This window comes from Columba livia, chromosome 17 (genome assembly GCF_036013475.1).
Source record: "Columba livia isolate bColLiv1 breed racing homer chromosome 17, bColLiv1.pat.W.v2, whole genome shotgun sequence".
Taxonomy (NCBI): domain Eukaryota; kingdom Metazoa; phylum Chordata; class Aves; order Columbiformes; family Columbidae; genus Columba; species Columba livia.
The window spans coordinates 6,115,125-6,130,956 of record NC_088618.1 but is presented as its reverse complement, the minus strand read 5'-3'; the positions used below and the strand labels follow the sequence as shown (position 1 = coordinate 6,130,956).

The 15,832-nt window shown below is 44.9% G+C and overlaps 2 protein-coding genes across 8 annotated transcripts in view; both read right to left on the bottom strand.

Moving 5' to 3' along the window:
• The window catches only part of MYO18B (myosin XVIIIB), a 64,233-nt gene extending 63,933 nt beyond the window's left edge, over positions 1-300 (bottom strand). For 2 of the 5 annotated variants that reach the window (XM_065033634.1, XM_065033635.1), the window contains exon 1: positions 111-285. In XM_065033634.1, the coding sequence (XP_064889706.1) occupies positions 111-255 (145 nt within the window). In that variant the 5' untranslated portion in view covers positions 256-285. Of the gene's footprint in view, positions 1-110 lie in introns of all 5 variants that reach the window. The other 3 variants (XM_065033638.1, XM_065033636.1, XM_065033637.1) reach the window with 3 other exon arrangements.
• Positions 301-1,567: 1,267 nt separating this feature from the next.
• Positions 1,568-15,832, bottom strand: part of GRK3 (G protein-coupled receptor kinase 3) — a 61,033-nt gene continuing 46,768 nt past the window's right edge. For 2 of the 3 annotated variants that reach the window (XM_065033639.1, XM_065033640.1), the window contains 8 exons: positions 15,055-15,121; positions 14,806-14,906; positions 13,599-13,665; positions 13,040-13,135; positions 10,324-10,486; positions 9,620-9,756; positions 8,584-8,697; positions 1,568-8,018 (listed from right to left, as the gene is read on the bottom strand). In XM_065033639.1, coding sequence (XP_064889711.1) covers positions 7,857-8,018; positions 8,584-8,697; positions 9,620-9,756; positions 10,324-10,486; positions 13,040-13,135; positions 13,599-13,665; positions 14,806-14,906; positions 15,055-15,121 — 907 coding nt within the window. In that variant the 3' untranslated portion in view covers positions 1,568-7,856. The other variant, XM_065033641.1, reaches the window with a different exon arrangement.

Here is a 15,832-nt window from a genome sequence, read left to right as displayed (position 1 = left end):
CCTAAAAATAGCCCTCCCTGCCGAGGGCCCCCAGCCTGGCTGCCAGCACAACCACAAAGCTCCCTCTGTACCCCAAGCCCCCCACTCTAAGACACCCCAAGTACCGGTACCTGGGTGGAGGCTGCGGGCCCACAGCGGCACCGGGCTCTGCCGACGGTGCGGGACCCCGTGAGCCGGAGAGCGAAGGCGGCGTGTGGCAGCAGCGAGAGCCTCCCCCTGCCACCCCCCGCCGCGACGGCAGCTGAGGTGACACATGTCACTGCTAAAAATACCCGCGGCGGTAACACCGGGGCCTTGGCTGGGAGAGGTGGTGGCACTGCTGGTCCCTCCTGCTCCTTGTCTGCTCTGCACTGCCCGGCACATGCATGTGTCACCCACACCCCCCGGCGTGCATGTCTGTGCCCTCGGTGCACACATTTGCACCTGCAGAAATGGAACCGCTGCGGGGTGACATAAACCAGCCCAGGGCTGTTGCAAGAGGGGACCTCAGGCTGTTCCCAACCACCTGGGGCTGTGGGTCAGAGCTCCTGCACAGGGCTCCTGGTGCACCCCGGCACCCCCCGCCAGCCCCAGCCCTCGCTGAGCGCAGAGCTCAAAATAGCCTGTGCTTGGTGGAAAGAAGAAGTCACGGCAGCGCTAACGCCAGCGTGGGCAGCAGCCCGCTGGGGCAGCTGGGGAGCGAGCGGGGGCCATGACTGCCCTGGAGGGTCCTGGCACCACTGTCCCCAGTGTCACCTCCCCACAGAGGTCTGCTGGGGACAGAGCACATGGAGGGACGATCAGGTGACACCCCCCAGGGACAGAGTGACACTCTGGGGACCGGCAGCAGCAGCACCCAGCCAAGCTGTGGGCACAGGGTCACACCGAGCCCCACTGCAAAGGTGAAACCCACCCTATGCTGCTCTGCATCGCCCAGCGAGCTCCAGGGATGTGCCCAGGGCACCAGTACCGGGAAAAGATGTTAATGAGAAAGGAAATAGGGTTGTTTTCTGGCAGGAGACCAAGGGGTGTGTCACCAAACCCCATTTCCATAGAAGTCATGGAATCATTTAGGTTGGAAAAGACCTTTAAGATTGAGTCCAACCATAAAGCTAACACTGTTGAAATATAAAGTTTTCCCAAACAATTACACTCCCAGCCGGGAACAGCATGAGGACGCATGGCTTCGGGTGATCCTTCCCTTGGTCCCCAATGGCACCCACAGCTCGGGGAGCACGGCTGCGAGCGGGACTCGCTCTGGGGCCCACTCGGCTCCGGGCATCGGGGTCCCTCTCGTGCTTTTGGAAAGCCACTGTTTGTCACCCATCACACTTCATAGTCCCTGCCGGGGACATTTTTCGTGAGGATCACCCAGGAGCCCACACACCACAGTGGCCACCGTCCCCTCGGCAAGACACGGCCACCGCGCCCCCAGCAGCCACCCGTGGAGAAAGCACAAACCAACACCATGAACAGCCGCTTCTCTGGCGAGCAAAGGGACTCACCTGGGGGCACCAGGGCACGGGGGCTCCACCCGCAGAACCGCGCGGGACGGGGTCGGCGAGACCAAGACACACCAGGCGGCAGCACACACGCAAAGGACGGATTTTATTGGGGTTCTCGTCATATGAGAGCAGATGTACTGACCAACACACAGAAGCAGCTTAGCTGTGCCAAAATAATCCTTTAAAATAAAAAAAACAAAACAAAACAAAAATAAAGTCGGAATTAACTAAGTGTGGCACATCGGTCACGAATCGCCGAGGACTGTAAACTCTGAGGACAGTCTGTGAGAACTCCCGGGACGCGCGGCAGCGGCACCGGGCACACCCTCCTCCGCACAATAAATATGAAAAGAGCCAAGTACATAAAACCAAAGAATGATTCTCATAGATACAATATCTAAAGTTATTTACAGATACTGGCTTTTCTTACCATTAAATTACACATTGAAAACAGGTTCTCTTTCAATATATTTCTTTAAATCACTAGTAGCTATTCATGTGATTCTGCTCCTTATTTTTTTTTAAGGACCAAATGTAGTCACTGAAACAGTGTTTGTAAAAATGCCTTTCTCCTAGGATGCTCTCGCTTTATTCTGTTTTTCAGTCTCATTTTAATTGCAATCTCTCCCTTAATGAAAAGATGCCTCTTCCCAGCCGCACCCCCAGGCCAGTCCACAGCAGGAGCTCTGGCTCCTTTTCCAGCCTGGCAGCACAGAGAGTTCCACAAAGCCTGACAAACCCTGACCCTGGACCAAAGAACCAGTTTTCTGCGCCTGTCTCCAGGTTTCCTAAGGAAGCCCAGCTTGGGCACATTAGGTTTGCAGCACTGGACTCAGCACTGTCCCGATCGCAGCATGTTTCTGGGGGGTGATGCTGAGATACCACAGTCCCACCGGCACCGGGTCACAGCCACTGTGGCCTCTTGCTCTGGGTGCGCAACCCACGGCTCCTTCCTCAGCCGCAGAAATAAAACACTGTCAGGCCGACAAGAGAAGGGGAAAATGGAAAACAAGGCAAGAACTGCTACGAGGAAAAGCTGCCACCGCCGCCCCATGAGAGGAGGCAGCTCCAGCTGCCAAAAGCCACATATCACCCTTGAGATGTCACTTGGTCAAACCCTGAGGAGCACGAACTCCAGGCTCCACCACCGCGGCCATGAAAAGCACGAGCTTTCATACCTTGAGCATTCCTCAAACTGCAGAGGCCACGACTGCAACTGGAATTATTTTTAGCAAGTGAGTTATCTGCTGAATTTGGTGCTATTTTTGTGCCTTGCTGGGGAAGGAGGTGCCGGGGTCGGCTATCTGTGGGTGTGCAGCAGCGCTCCGAACGCGTCCACAGCCCAGGGGGTCCTCACGGCCTCCTGCCTGTTCTCAACAACCACGTAAGGAGCCCGAGACAGCAAAACTCTTTCCCAGGACAGACACTTTTGCAATCCCCAATATCCGCTGGCCCGTCTCTGCCCTCTGACCGCGGCACCTCCGGCCCTGCCCTCATTAACCTGCAATTAAAGAGCTTTGCAAACACACGAGCTGCTCTCCAAGCTTTTGCAAACACCAAGCTAACAGCTTGCCGCAATTTAAGGTGGTTAATTCTCCCTAACCCAGCCTGGACTCGGGTAAATACCAGCTCGCTCTCTGGAATGCTGAGGAATAAAGGGGAAATTTAGAAATATCAAACCAAGAGGTTTATTTGCAAGAGTTTTTCAGATGTTTCTACATTCACGAGCCACTGCACTTCGAGACGGTCCTGATGGTGCTGGTGACAGACTGACAGGAGCTATTTCAACTTTACTATGAAAAACAGAATAAAGCTGACTGATCCTGCTTGAAAGGAACTGTCATTTCTATACATATACGGAGCAGAAACTCTGTGGAATGTCAGAAGTTGGAGAAACATGTATTTAATAAATAATATAAAATGCTTTTTTTGTTAAAATAGAATTCTTGGTTTTATACCTACATAGCATAGCAACCTTTACATAAACAAAATAAAGCTGAGTCTGTGATGATTAGTTTAACACAAAATAAAAATACAATTTAACAATAGTATTAAAACAGCCAATGTTCAATCCACACAATATGTACACCATGGCATAGAAATCAACAGAAAACAAAAGTAGATTATCTTGAAACTCCTCAGACATTTGGATAAACATATGTCCTCTGTATATTTTAGATATTTTCCTCTTTTTTTCTTTTTTACAATATTAAAATTAATACTATGCTTTTTCAAAATATGCTTTTCATTTTTTTTCCTATAATTTGTAGAATTGACTCATTCCTTATATTAATCAACATAACCAGAATTATTTACTTTCTACTGTACACATCAAAATAGTCCTTCCTCCATATACATTTAGAGTGTGAGCATTTCAGAGTCAAAGTAACTGTATCGTTGCCATCTGCTGTGTCGGGACAAGCGAAACCAGTGTGCGACTGCGAACGCCTGCGGTACGTGGGTCCGTACACGGTATTAGAGAAGAATCTGGATTTAAAGCTGATCAGCTGCCAGGAATAGAGCAACACACAGAGCTCCGGGATTCAGGGTCCGTGAGCTGGTTTGCTGTAAACCTACAAAACATCAGTGCACGAACCATCACACGCACGGGGCTGGATTCTACTCGTGGTACAAAAAGAACCACAAATCCAAACCGCATCAGTTCTGGGCGTCAACAGCATCTAGCCACTGGTCCGGGGTGACAACCGTTTTAGCACCAAATACACAACGTTTCCTATTGTCTCTGCACTGGACTGAAAACACCCGCATTTATATTAAAACCAAAACCAACCTGATTATGCTATTTCCTTTCTTTTCCCCGCCGGATTGAAAGTGGGAGAAGAAAAACTCAAATGCAACTAACCTGAAGAAGCTTTTATGCTTTGAAAACTGGAGAGGCTACGCTTAAGTGAAGGATTTTAAAAAAAATAGCAAATATTCTTTTAATAGTTTCATGAAATTGCAAAATAATTTGCGCAATACAAATTGCCTAATTGATACCTGCAACCATGGGACATCTCAGCTGACACGGGGGCGCCTGACAGCACCGGCCAAGCTCCTGCCCAGCTCCGGTTCCTCGGTCACACTCTGCTCACAGCAGGAACAACTGGTGCTTTGCTTCTCCTGCACTCAAACTGCAACTCATCGAGGTCTGGATTTGGCTAGAGATTTGCTGTATGCCTTGAGAGAGACATTAATTTACAGTGACTTCCACATATCGAAAATGCCGCCCTACCTCGGCGTGGAGGAAAAGGGGAAACAAGGGAAAAGGGAAAATACCCAGGAGAGGGCTGGAGCTTCCCTCAAGTCCCAGCCCAGCTCCCCACAGCACGTCGCACACCCGCTGTGCGGGACCAGCCTCGCTGCACTGCCAGACACACGGAATTACCACAAACAATCCCCGCGGCACCGAAGGCACGTGGCTGTGTCAGGGAGCGCTTCACGCGGCTCTATCTGGCATGTAATTCTCTATTTTGAAACACAAGAGACAATTCCCGTGCGTGCTTAAATCATCAGTACAGCTGATTTTTTTTAAAGGCCTTTCAGATATTTAGTTTTAAAAAAAATCTGTGCTTAATCATTCACTCAGCTCTGTCGATGCCCAAAAGCTCGGATTTATCTTTACTTCCCTGAACATAAAAAGACCCCACAAACAAAAACACAAATGAAAACAAAACACAACAAAACACCAGTCCTACAAGCGTGGTCAGAATGTGTAAAGGACACCACCAAGCTTTAAGTTCTCTGCATTCAACAAGATGTTCTACACATACAGCTGAAGACCCTCATGTAAAATAAAATCATTGAGAATCTTTGTCCAAGAAAAAAGAAAGTACATCAGAGAATCTGGGGTATATAACGCAGGAACAACTGGTCTGGAGCAGCATTTTGCTCTGACGGGCGGAATTCCAGCTCCCCCTCCACACCAGAAGCTCCAGTCCCTTCCACACCCAATCTGTGTCTTACCGGGACCCCAACTTCCCTGCATACAATAGACACACAGTCGAATGTGTCACAAATAGTAACTGTCTATAAACCATAGTACTAAAGAAAAACAAATATTAAATTCCTTTTACTATTCTGCTCCCTGTCTGGTACAGACCAGGCACTAATAACCACACTAACGAGCATCTTCTAGGGCTATCCCAGCTCCTCGCATGGCAAAATACACATATTTCCCTAAGTCAATACACAGCCTTCCTTTCATATAAAACCTGTGGTTCTGAGGAACAATTTCCAACTGCAGACCTGTCCCTCCCCTCCTCACAAACACCAGCGCCCGGAATCCACGTCTCGCTGCATCCGAAACGGCAAAACTGCGAACACGGATCTACCATCAAAAGCAACCGTGGAAAACAACCGAGAGAGAAGGGAACCGATAACGAATCCAGAAAGCATGGGAGGACTAAGAGTGTTTTGTGTCACAAGCCGAGTTTTTTTCCAAATCAAGAAGAATTGTGCGGTAATCTAGGAAAAGCTTCACAACAGCTGGGGCACAGCACCAGCAAGACGAGCCACTTTCTGTTCCAAAGCGCGGTGAACACCACTGCTCCTTACACGGGATGCTGAGATGCCAAACATCACTCACCAGGAAGAAAGACAGGGAAGTCGGTCCTCTTTTCACAGAGTAACTCAACATAAAATATTAGAGAAAAACTAATCATTAAAAGACATGGCCTGACTCACACAGGGCACTTTCCAAAGTGCATTTTCCTTTTCTGCTGCGGCAGAGTTCACACACATGTAACAGCACATGCTACACCACTCCCACTTCTCGGAGCAAATACATCCCATTTTGTTACAAGTGTGTTCAAGATAAATACTTTTAGAATAATCCTCCTGGTTTTGCCAATTTTTACTTTTCTACGAGGAAAGAGGTCCAGGACTCTGGTGATCCGGCAGCAACACAAACCAGACCAGCCGTGAGGAACTTCTGTTCCCATTCACACAGATGCAACTCCCATCGTCTTCAGGGACCATGAGAGCTGTACCACCGTAACTGAGCAGAAAATGTTCTCCAAGGTGTTTACTGAATCAGAAAACAGTTTAAATTCAGCCCTGACCTCTCTTACAAAACATCCCGGTAACCAGGGAAAGGCTGACTCCACATGGCTAAAGCTGCCGAACGGTTAAGAGATTGTATCTTTGCTTCAGCTGATGTCTCAAGTAGGATTAATACAGATCTGGCATTTGATCAGCTCGTTTTGTCAGTTCCTTCCTCAGCATTCTCAGACTGTTTTCAATGCGGACAGCTTGAACTCTCTAGAAAAGAAAATTAAAACTCCTTTTGCAAGCCAAGCCATGGGATGTGTGCACGAACCTCCTGAGCTGAGCTACGGTGACAGTCTGGGGTATCTACGCTATGAGAACACACTTGCTCCATGTTTTTATGTACAACAGAGAAGGATCCACAAGTCCCATCACTGAAGAGTGATCCAGAATCCGTACCGAGGTACCCAGACATTTTAACCCAGTACATGCACTAGAATGCAGTGGATTTGAATAATTTCTTTTTAATTTTTAAAAAGTCCAGTTGACCTGAAATGGAAAAGAACTGTCTTTATGTTCACTGTAAACTTGTCAAAAGGAATCTGCTCTTTAAAAACTGTGCTAAAATAGTCAATTTATACAACAGAGCACTAGATGAAGCTACCATAAATTCCTCTTCACCAATTATTACTCTATTGTGTCAGTTATAGTACTGCATATACGTAGAAGAAGCAAAACGGTGGTAGCTACTATTAGTGAGTACAACAAACCAAGTGAATAATTCGAGTTCAATGTTTCCACGAAGTAGCAATAACATTTAAACCACAGGACAGTTAGAATTCAGTACTTTGAAGTGCATGAGAGTCCCACTGTTGATCATCAGCAGTATGGAGAAAGGTCATTAGAGAGTCAGCAGCGACGGTTGGAAAGAACATGGCAACACGGCAGATCAGAGGTTATCCAGTATCAAACGCGGCAAGTCTGCAGCTCCTTCCACAGCCACGGGCACCATCGGGATCGCACACGCCAGCGAATCCAGCCAGCAGGCTCGGTGCGCACCAAACACGGGTATTGCAGAGAAAACAGCATCTTCCTTCCGTCAGGAGTTCTAGAGGAATGGGCCGCGGTTCCGACACCGCCGGGGAGCAAGACCCGGCCTCTCCGCCTGGTCGCTGTGAGGAGCACAGGTTCACTTGCCACGCGTCATCTTCACAACCTCCGGACACAGAGTTCTGACATCGCCCCACGCTGTAAACATCTAATTCGTCCTCTCCTAAGCACATCCCGCATCCGGGACTGCACAAAGTAATTCATAAGGATTCTGTGAAGCTCAACGTGTTCACAAAGGAGCTTTCCCCAAGCGAGCTTTGTTCTCGGTTTCTCCTACAGCCCATTGCTGTTCCTGTGGCTGAGCGGTGGTTTTGAAAGCTCTACAACTGTGGAGCGAGATTTATTGAGAAACTTTGGAGCCCGGCGCAGCAACCTCTGTGCCTCGGTAAAAGCTTCTGTCAGCTCTTTTTTCCACTGAACAAATTCTGGGTCGCTCTGAAAGAGATACAGAAGTAGTTTGGCACTTCATAGTAAACTGCCACTTGTGTCTTCTCTCTTAAGACACCACTTTAAGTAACTTATTTTAATTTTCCGAAGGAATGAGCAAGTTGGATACTCAAAACGTGGAGCCCTGTGCTTCTCCACCACCCGCCAAAGCCAGGCAAGACGGCAGCAACCACAGCCTGTCCAGATGTTTGAGGACTCATGTAGTTCATCCCTCGCAAACGCAGCAGCCCCGTCACCTACCTGCAGGGAGACACGAGCCAACGAGGCCTTCAAAGCCCACATAGGTTGAGAAGTTTTGAAGTTTTTAGCTATTTATTAAATTTAGTTCATTTTCGCCCAAATACCATTAGAAATCCCCAACAGAGACTGGTGGAGCTGCAGGTTTCCTGCTTTCAAAATTCGAGTGTGACAAAAACTAGTTTTGCTCAGGCTCAGCTTTGCATCGTAAAGTGCACTTAGTTAATACATAATGGGAGGGCTTGAAAAACTTCTCAATCATTCTTTCATATGCAAAACAGTCTGATTAACAGTTAATGAAAAGCAAGCGGCTCACCTCGCACTGTAGGACGAACTGTTTTCCTCCTTTAATTCTCAGTAAGATGCATTTCTTATCTTTAATTTGTGTTTCTTCAACAGATACTATTTGTTCCATTGTCAGTAGGTTTTGCTGTAGCGTTTGCAAAAATAAAGCAAAGAGACGATTCAAAAAAACAGCTGCCCATCAAATAAAGCCAACATCTAATTTCTTTGGACTACCCACATAAATCTAGTTATGAACATTAACAGTCACTACACAAACATTTCTTTATTTATGAAGACCAGGTCATGAACTAAAGATAGATTATAAGGTAAGAGAGAGATTTAGCAAGGGGCTTGGTCGCTTCAACAGAGACAACAAAATAAAAGCTAAGAAAGCCAGTAATGACAGCATGAAATAAGAATCTCCAAATAGGTGTGGCTACAAACAAAATATTCACTATTTTCTCTCAAGAGAGTTGCACATAATTTTATGTATTTTCCAAGTATAACTGCTGTTATTAAACAAGGCACTTACAATTTGAAAGAGCTCAAAGGGAATATTTAAGTACTATGTACTTACAAAAAACCAATCATACAAAACAGCTTGCAGAAAAGCTTTCCCTATAGATTGTAAGAGGAGAACAATGTTTCGAAATTCCAAAATCTTACTTAATATACAAACGATCTGCCTAGCACATGACCACAGTGGGACTAAACTAAAGTTACTATAGCATTTTCTTTGAAATAAAATGCTATAGCATTTATGACCTTACCAGTTTATGTTTTTTTGTATAAATAGTCCAGAAGTCCTAAATGAAAAACAACACCATGAACTACCATATTCCTTTTAAAAACGTAACAAAACAAAGTAAACAGGTTTCTCAAGTCAACTCTATGTTTCCTCAGTGCAAGCGAGCTACCCATCAATTAAGGCGATACTCAAGTTTCTTGAATCCCCTGGTCATTTATTGGACAAAACCACTCGCAAGGGAGGGACGGCTGAGCGTGAGCTCCCAGATTGGCGTTTTGTGCCCTTGGGAGCTGCTGGTCCCCGGAGTAACTGGACTCACCCGTGACTCTCCCTCTCCTCGCCACTCCAGTCGGTTTGGGAAGAGGTAAAAGTAGCGACGCTGCCACTGAGTCAAGAAGGGGTTCCCCAACTTCAGCATGTAGCCGTGCATGATACAGTCCTTCCCAAGTGCATAATCTGCAACGAGAGGAAACATCAGCATGCGAAACAAGGGACAGCCCAACATCCTCCTGCAAAGGCGCTACACACACAGAGCCGATTCTGCCTTAACTACAGGAGCTGGTGCGGCTGCAGTGCAGCAACCAAGAACAGAATTGGGTTCTTGAAAAAGTTATCTTATTAACTACAAAAAGAACTGTATATTGCTATGCGAAGTTCAGCATTTGCAACATCCCCGCGCAGACAAGTGATGTTGCTGTGCAGCACCTCCTGTTTTCTCCCCCAGCTCCTTTGTCACCGAATCAAATCCCACGTACTCTTTCCTGAGCACGCACCGTAAACAAAGCGATGAAAGGCTGTACAGTACGATCTTTAAAAGAGGGTACAAAAGATTTTCCAAAACATTATGTCACCATACAGCATTACAAAACATTAAGAAATGTCTTAAGAAAACGATAGCGACTAAATGAATTCTAACAATTACAGGTGAATGACAGTAATATGAGAGCCTGTTATGTGGAACATCAAACACATGAATTACCAGCTAGCAGCAAAAGACAGAGAGAAGCGTATTTGACAGATTACCTTCCTCGTGGCCAAGCTGCTTATTTTTAGCCCTTTTTCTGGCCTCAATTTTATCTGTGTCTGCATTTACTGCATCATAAACAGTTTCTGCTACTTCTTGCTGCCAACGCTCCGATATTACCAGAGGGAAGTTCTTGTACAATTCCTGGTCACTATCAAGCAACTTGCAAGAGAAAAACAACACAAAAACCCCGACATTTTAAAAACTTTTACTATTCTTATCCCAAATAAGTAATAGTTATCCATATAACAGTATTATTTTAAAAGATATATTGAACTCTAACCTTACCAGAACAAACAGGTATGAACAAGAGAAAAAACAGATACTAATTTAAGCAAAGATATTCATTTATATACACAAAACAAGCCACCTGCTCAAATGTGTTTGGTTTGATAACTCTAAAAGCCTTACTCAGCATTGTCCCATAATGTTCTCTAGACTTTACATTTAAATAACTATTTAAATCTAAGCAGTGGTATTCTTAACTTTGCTTAATCAGTGTTAACATCTAAGCATGTCAAAAACTTCCTCAGCACAAAAATTCCATGAATAAATGAAAAGATACTTCTACACTATGATGCCTTCCATGCTTCCACAGCTTGATTTTACATTCTTAATAATTAACCTTCAATATTCAGCAGTGCATGCTGCAGACCTCCATCTTCCTGTTGTACAGACTCTCTTCTCCCCTAATCCTTAACTACAGCACTTGAATTGCACTGAAGGAAAGTAAAATTCCTGGATCTCTGGGGAAGCACTGTCTGCTGTTCGATACAGCATTGTCCTGGCTTTAGCATTTTGATGCGGCACAAAAAGCCATCAATGTTTTCCCTATAAAATTATTAATGGTTTTCATTTGAGGATGAGTTAAAGCTCTCTCCAGCCACTCCAGTAGATAAACAAGACTTTTATTTCGGAGAGCCAGCCCAGCGTCATCCTTGGGCAGGGCTGGTTCGCCCCTCACTGCAACAGCGCCGGGGGAATCAGACCCCAACTGTTCAGGAAATTTCTCTTCCCAGGCTTCCCGCAGCAGAGACTCGGGCACAATTCCAGAAATTCCTGTTCTGTTCCGCAACACGGACCGACGGGCACGCACGTCGCTGCTCAGAGCAAGCCCAGCGATTCCAGCCGCAGCTGCAGTTGTAAGATAGGAAAGCTCTGCCCAAAGCTGCTCCTGCAGCCAGGCCAGACACTCCAGAACTGATATTCTCCTGCTCTTCAGAGATCCACAGCTGTACCACAGCAGGAAAATACACACCGGCTCTGAAGGCAGAAGACTTCTCTGCAATTCTGCACAAGCAGCTCACAGGGACTTCTCGCATCACCCGAGTCGGGGGAAAGCCACAGTCATCCAGTTGCATTCCTTCTCGGTGCTCTTCTCGGTGTCACGAGACGCTCTGCAGCACAAATATAATCCGCAGGGGCAGTGGAGGAGAGCAAGGCACTCGAACCTGCTGTCCTCACGGGCACAGACGGCTCCTGGCACCTCCGTGGAAGCTCCGACTGCAGCTGACTCGCAGGCAGGAATTATTCAGTCCCTTCTAACAGACTGTGACATCCCCGCGAAAGCGCAAAGACGCTGTACATGATCTCCCTCACTGACTCATGACTAAGAATAAATTTACATTATAGGCAGTCTGAACAAAGATTACACGCAAGTGATCTGGCTATACCATTTATAGGCTTTGCTGAGAATATCTGACTCCCTCAATAAATAAAAAGACCACCTGGTTTCTCCTTGCAAAGTGTCCCTTCGAATTATGGCATTCCAGAATTGCAGGGAACCGGAATCCTGTTAGACTAAAGCCGATGCTGAAGATGTGGAGCTTATTGGGATAAAGAACATCTAGGATTCTCTGCATTCCTCTTTAGACACGTAAAATACTTTCTGTGCCAACTTCTGTAATTACAGCAGGTGACACTGACAGACAGCTCCTTTTTAGGCGCAGTGAGCACTCAACATGTTTTTTTGCTTATAAAGTTTAAAGCAATTAGTTTCCCTCCTGACTCACTTCTGTAATAACAAGAATAACGTTTCATCTATTGAAGAAACATATGACAAAAATAATGAAGGGGAGTGACCCAAGACAAGCACCGATTCACCTGGTGTCTCCAGTACCGGGGAGGCTTCAGAGAGGGGATGTCACACCCCTCCAGACATGGTAGAAACAGGCCAGCAGCTTTCGCTTCTCATTTCTTCCTTTCATTAGATTTGGGATACTATGAGAACCTTTAAGGTTTTTTAAATCACTCTTCTAACTCAGAAAGTTGCTCCCATTAATATACAGTTTGTAAGAGTTTTCCACTGCACTCTCTGACCATGAGGTGACACTATTAAAATAAGGCTTAGTTCCATTTATCCAAGCTACCAGAAACAAATTACAATTTTTAAAACTACAAACCATTAAGCATTCTTGAAAATCTGGAGATTTCTTAAAAGTTGTCTGACCATTCGAAATATTTGCTTTATCATATAAAGCTTTTGATAGGAATGTAGATTTCAGCCAATCTAAAAAATAAAACGTAATGACTTGGCAAGTGACAACAAACCAGCGACCAGCGCGAGCAGCTTCTTCAGAACAGCACGGATTAAGTTTACAAACTCGGGAGCAACTCCGTGCGTGTTCAATAGTCCCTGAGCACAGAACGGCCCCCCGGGAAAGCCGAGCCCAGCATCACCGAGCTTTCCTCCAGCAATCATTTGAAGCTCTGTACCTTAATGCCTTTAGTGTCCTCTTCATCAAATGACCCAATATCAAAAGCATCTGCTGCATTTACTTCTCCCCGGGGAGGAATCAATGGTGGAGGATACTAGAAATTAAAAGCAGCGTAATTAAAGGCAAATTAATGGACATTATTTAAATCCATTCTGTAGATCTGTACAGCCTCTTGGTTTTTTTTTTTTTTTCACAGATGACACAGGACTGTGCAAAAGCGCCTTGAAAATCAACTTCATTGCTAGGAAGTTCTCCGCTCCTTTTAGAAACGGTCCTCCAAAAAACTGGGGAAAAACCTCTACACTTTATAGACAGATAAGTAGAAGGAACCACACAGTCATGTGGTCCTGAAAAAGCACTAATTAAGTACAACCCATCAGAAAGACCTGCAGTAATGAATATCCAGCAGTTTCCATCAACAATCCTCCACGTATGCTGCAAATGAGTATGTGTGCTGGGGACTGGAACTCTGAAGTTTTCTGTCCACTAGCTCTTTAGGCTTATTATCTTTTTTCTGCTTTACCATGTAAGCTAAGGTTACTATCTTAATCCTTTACCTTTTGTAAATAGACTTGCTGCCAGTCAATGCCTTTGAAGAAAGGATGTTCTTTTACTTCTTGTGCACTGCAAAATAAAAGCAACTGAAGTCAACAAAATGAAGGGGCTTCTCAAATGTATTTGAGAAATATCAAGCCTTCAAAGGTCACATCTGTACCAGTCGAAAACATTGGCAAAAAGCTGTTCTTCAAGAAAAAAACCAACCCCTCTTCCTAAGTAAACAACAGAAGAGAAGACTTTCACGTGGAAACACTGGAAATAGAGCTGCAGGTCTGGCAAGCACTCATTCCTGTGCTGTGATATTCCATCATTTCAAACAACAAACATCACTCCTCTGTTGTCAGATCCCATACACTGCTCCTAAACAACAAACGTACCCCACACCACTTCACATCATACATCTTTTATGGCAAAATAAGCAGCTACTCCAGACAGGCCTGAGGCTGAAAAGCAACCTCAGGTCATTACCACAGACAAAGGCTCCACAAGAAATCCCCTCTGAGCACCAGCCCCAGGTGTGACCATCAATTACGCGTTGTCACACACAGCCAAGGGTTCCTCAACACTTATTTACTCCTCTCAGTCTCACACGAGGCACATGCTGGCTTTATAAATAGGTGATAAGAATAATTTCAGTTAACAGCTACAAGCAAGGTAGGGCTAGCAGGAGCAAGTAGTGTTTTGTAGTCAATAAACAAAATACTGCCCTTTTCCTCAAAATCATTAAATGAAACAGATACATTTGCAAATAGACAACCCCAAATGAAGCAAGTATTCACAGCTTTCCATGCTTGGTGGTTTTGGGATTGGGGTTTTTGTGTGTAATATGCTGATATCATTACAGATACAACAAAAAGCAGTAAATTTTAGCTATCAGTATGGCTGAGTCAAGTAACACGACTTCATGCCAAATCAGATCAGGCAAAGACACAAAAAACACAGAGGGATAAAACACATGACCAGCACCCAACGTAAATGTGACTGCAGAGAACTCAGGGAAATCTTTAATGACAGAAATTGTGCAAAAATTTGCCCAAACCAAAGGAAGATGAAATGCAACTCCATGCAACAGCATTTTTTCATGTTCTCTTTCCAAAACTAAAATCACCCCAACAGGAAGCAGATATTTACTTGGAATTCATTCATTCAATGACAGAGAAGTGCAAATTTTGAAAGGCAGTGGTCCAAGTTGAAGACAACACGTACCTCCTTCCTTGGCATCCCAGCCTCTTGCTAACATCCCGCTGCAGGAGCCCTTCCAAAAGCGACTTCAGTTCAGGAGAAAACGAATCTGGTAGCTCCACATTCTGTGAGAAAAAGAAATACGAGACATTTAATTACAGAAGTGTAAATACAGGTTTCTCACAAAGCAGGCTACATAGTTCCAGTTTTCAGAGGAAACGAGAGTTTAATAAACAAGAGGAATGTAAGTGCAGCTACCACCAGGATCCTTACCACGGTGAGCGTCATCCGGTCGATCTCGTGCTTATCTTTGGTTTTGTGCTGTCTGAAAGGACTGTGACTGTAGAAATAAGAAAATGCACTAATAAATGTAAAGCCATAACATAGCAGCTTATTTCAGCTGTGGCAACCCCAGGAAAGGGTGTAGCATCCTTTTAGTCCCATTCTTCCACCTCATCAATCCTGCCCTGCAGAACAATAAAACAAGCAGTAAAATATTTAGCACTTAGAATGCAAAATGAGCCTCTACGCACTAGCGCACTGTGGTTGCCAGCTACCTCAAAAATATCAGGTGTTTCAAATGCCTTATGTCTCCCAAAAACCGGAACAGCTTCATCTAATAGGAAAACCTGGAACAATTATTGCATCGCAGCACAGATATTTAAAAACATGGATCTATATACGGAAACTGAGTACGACCCACAGAACGAAGCAAGATCTTAAAGTAAGTAGATGAAATAGAAGATAATCACAGATATCACAACTACTTGGGAAGATATTTGATGGTATCTGGTAAATTACCATCTTTATCACTTTCCTACTTTGTAATTCTGTTTTGAGTTTTTCCCTTAGCTATAGCAGACCTCGGAATATTACAGATTTAGCATGTGGTACTTATACAAACAGCATGAAAGAAAGTAGAAACATTTGAGATTTTAAAAATTAGATTTAGGATATATTCCCCATTTCTCTGTTTTCTTCAAAACCTCAAGGGAATGATATTTTTCAAAACTACCATGTTATTTACCTATCAAGATATTAATTAGCTATT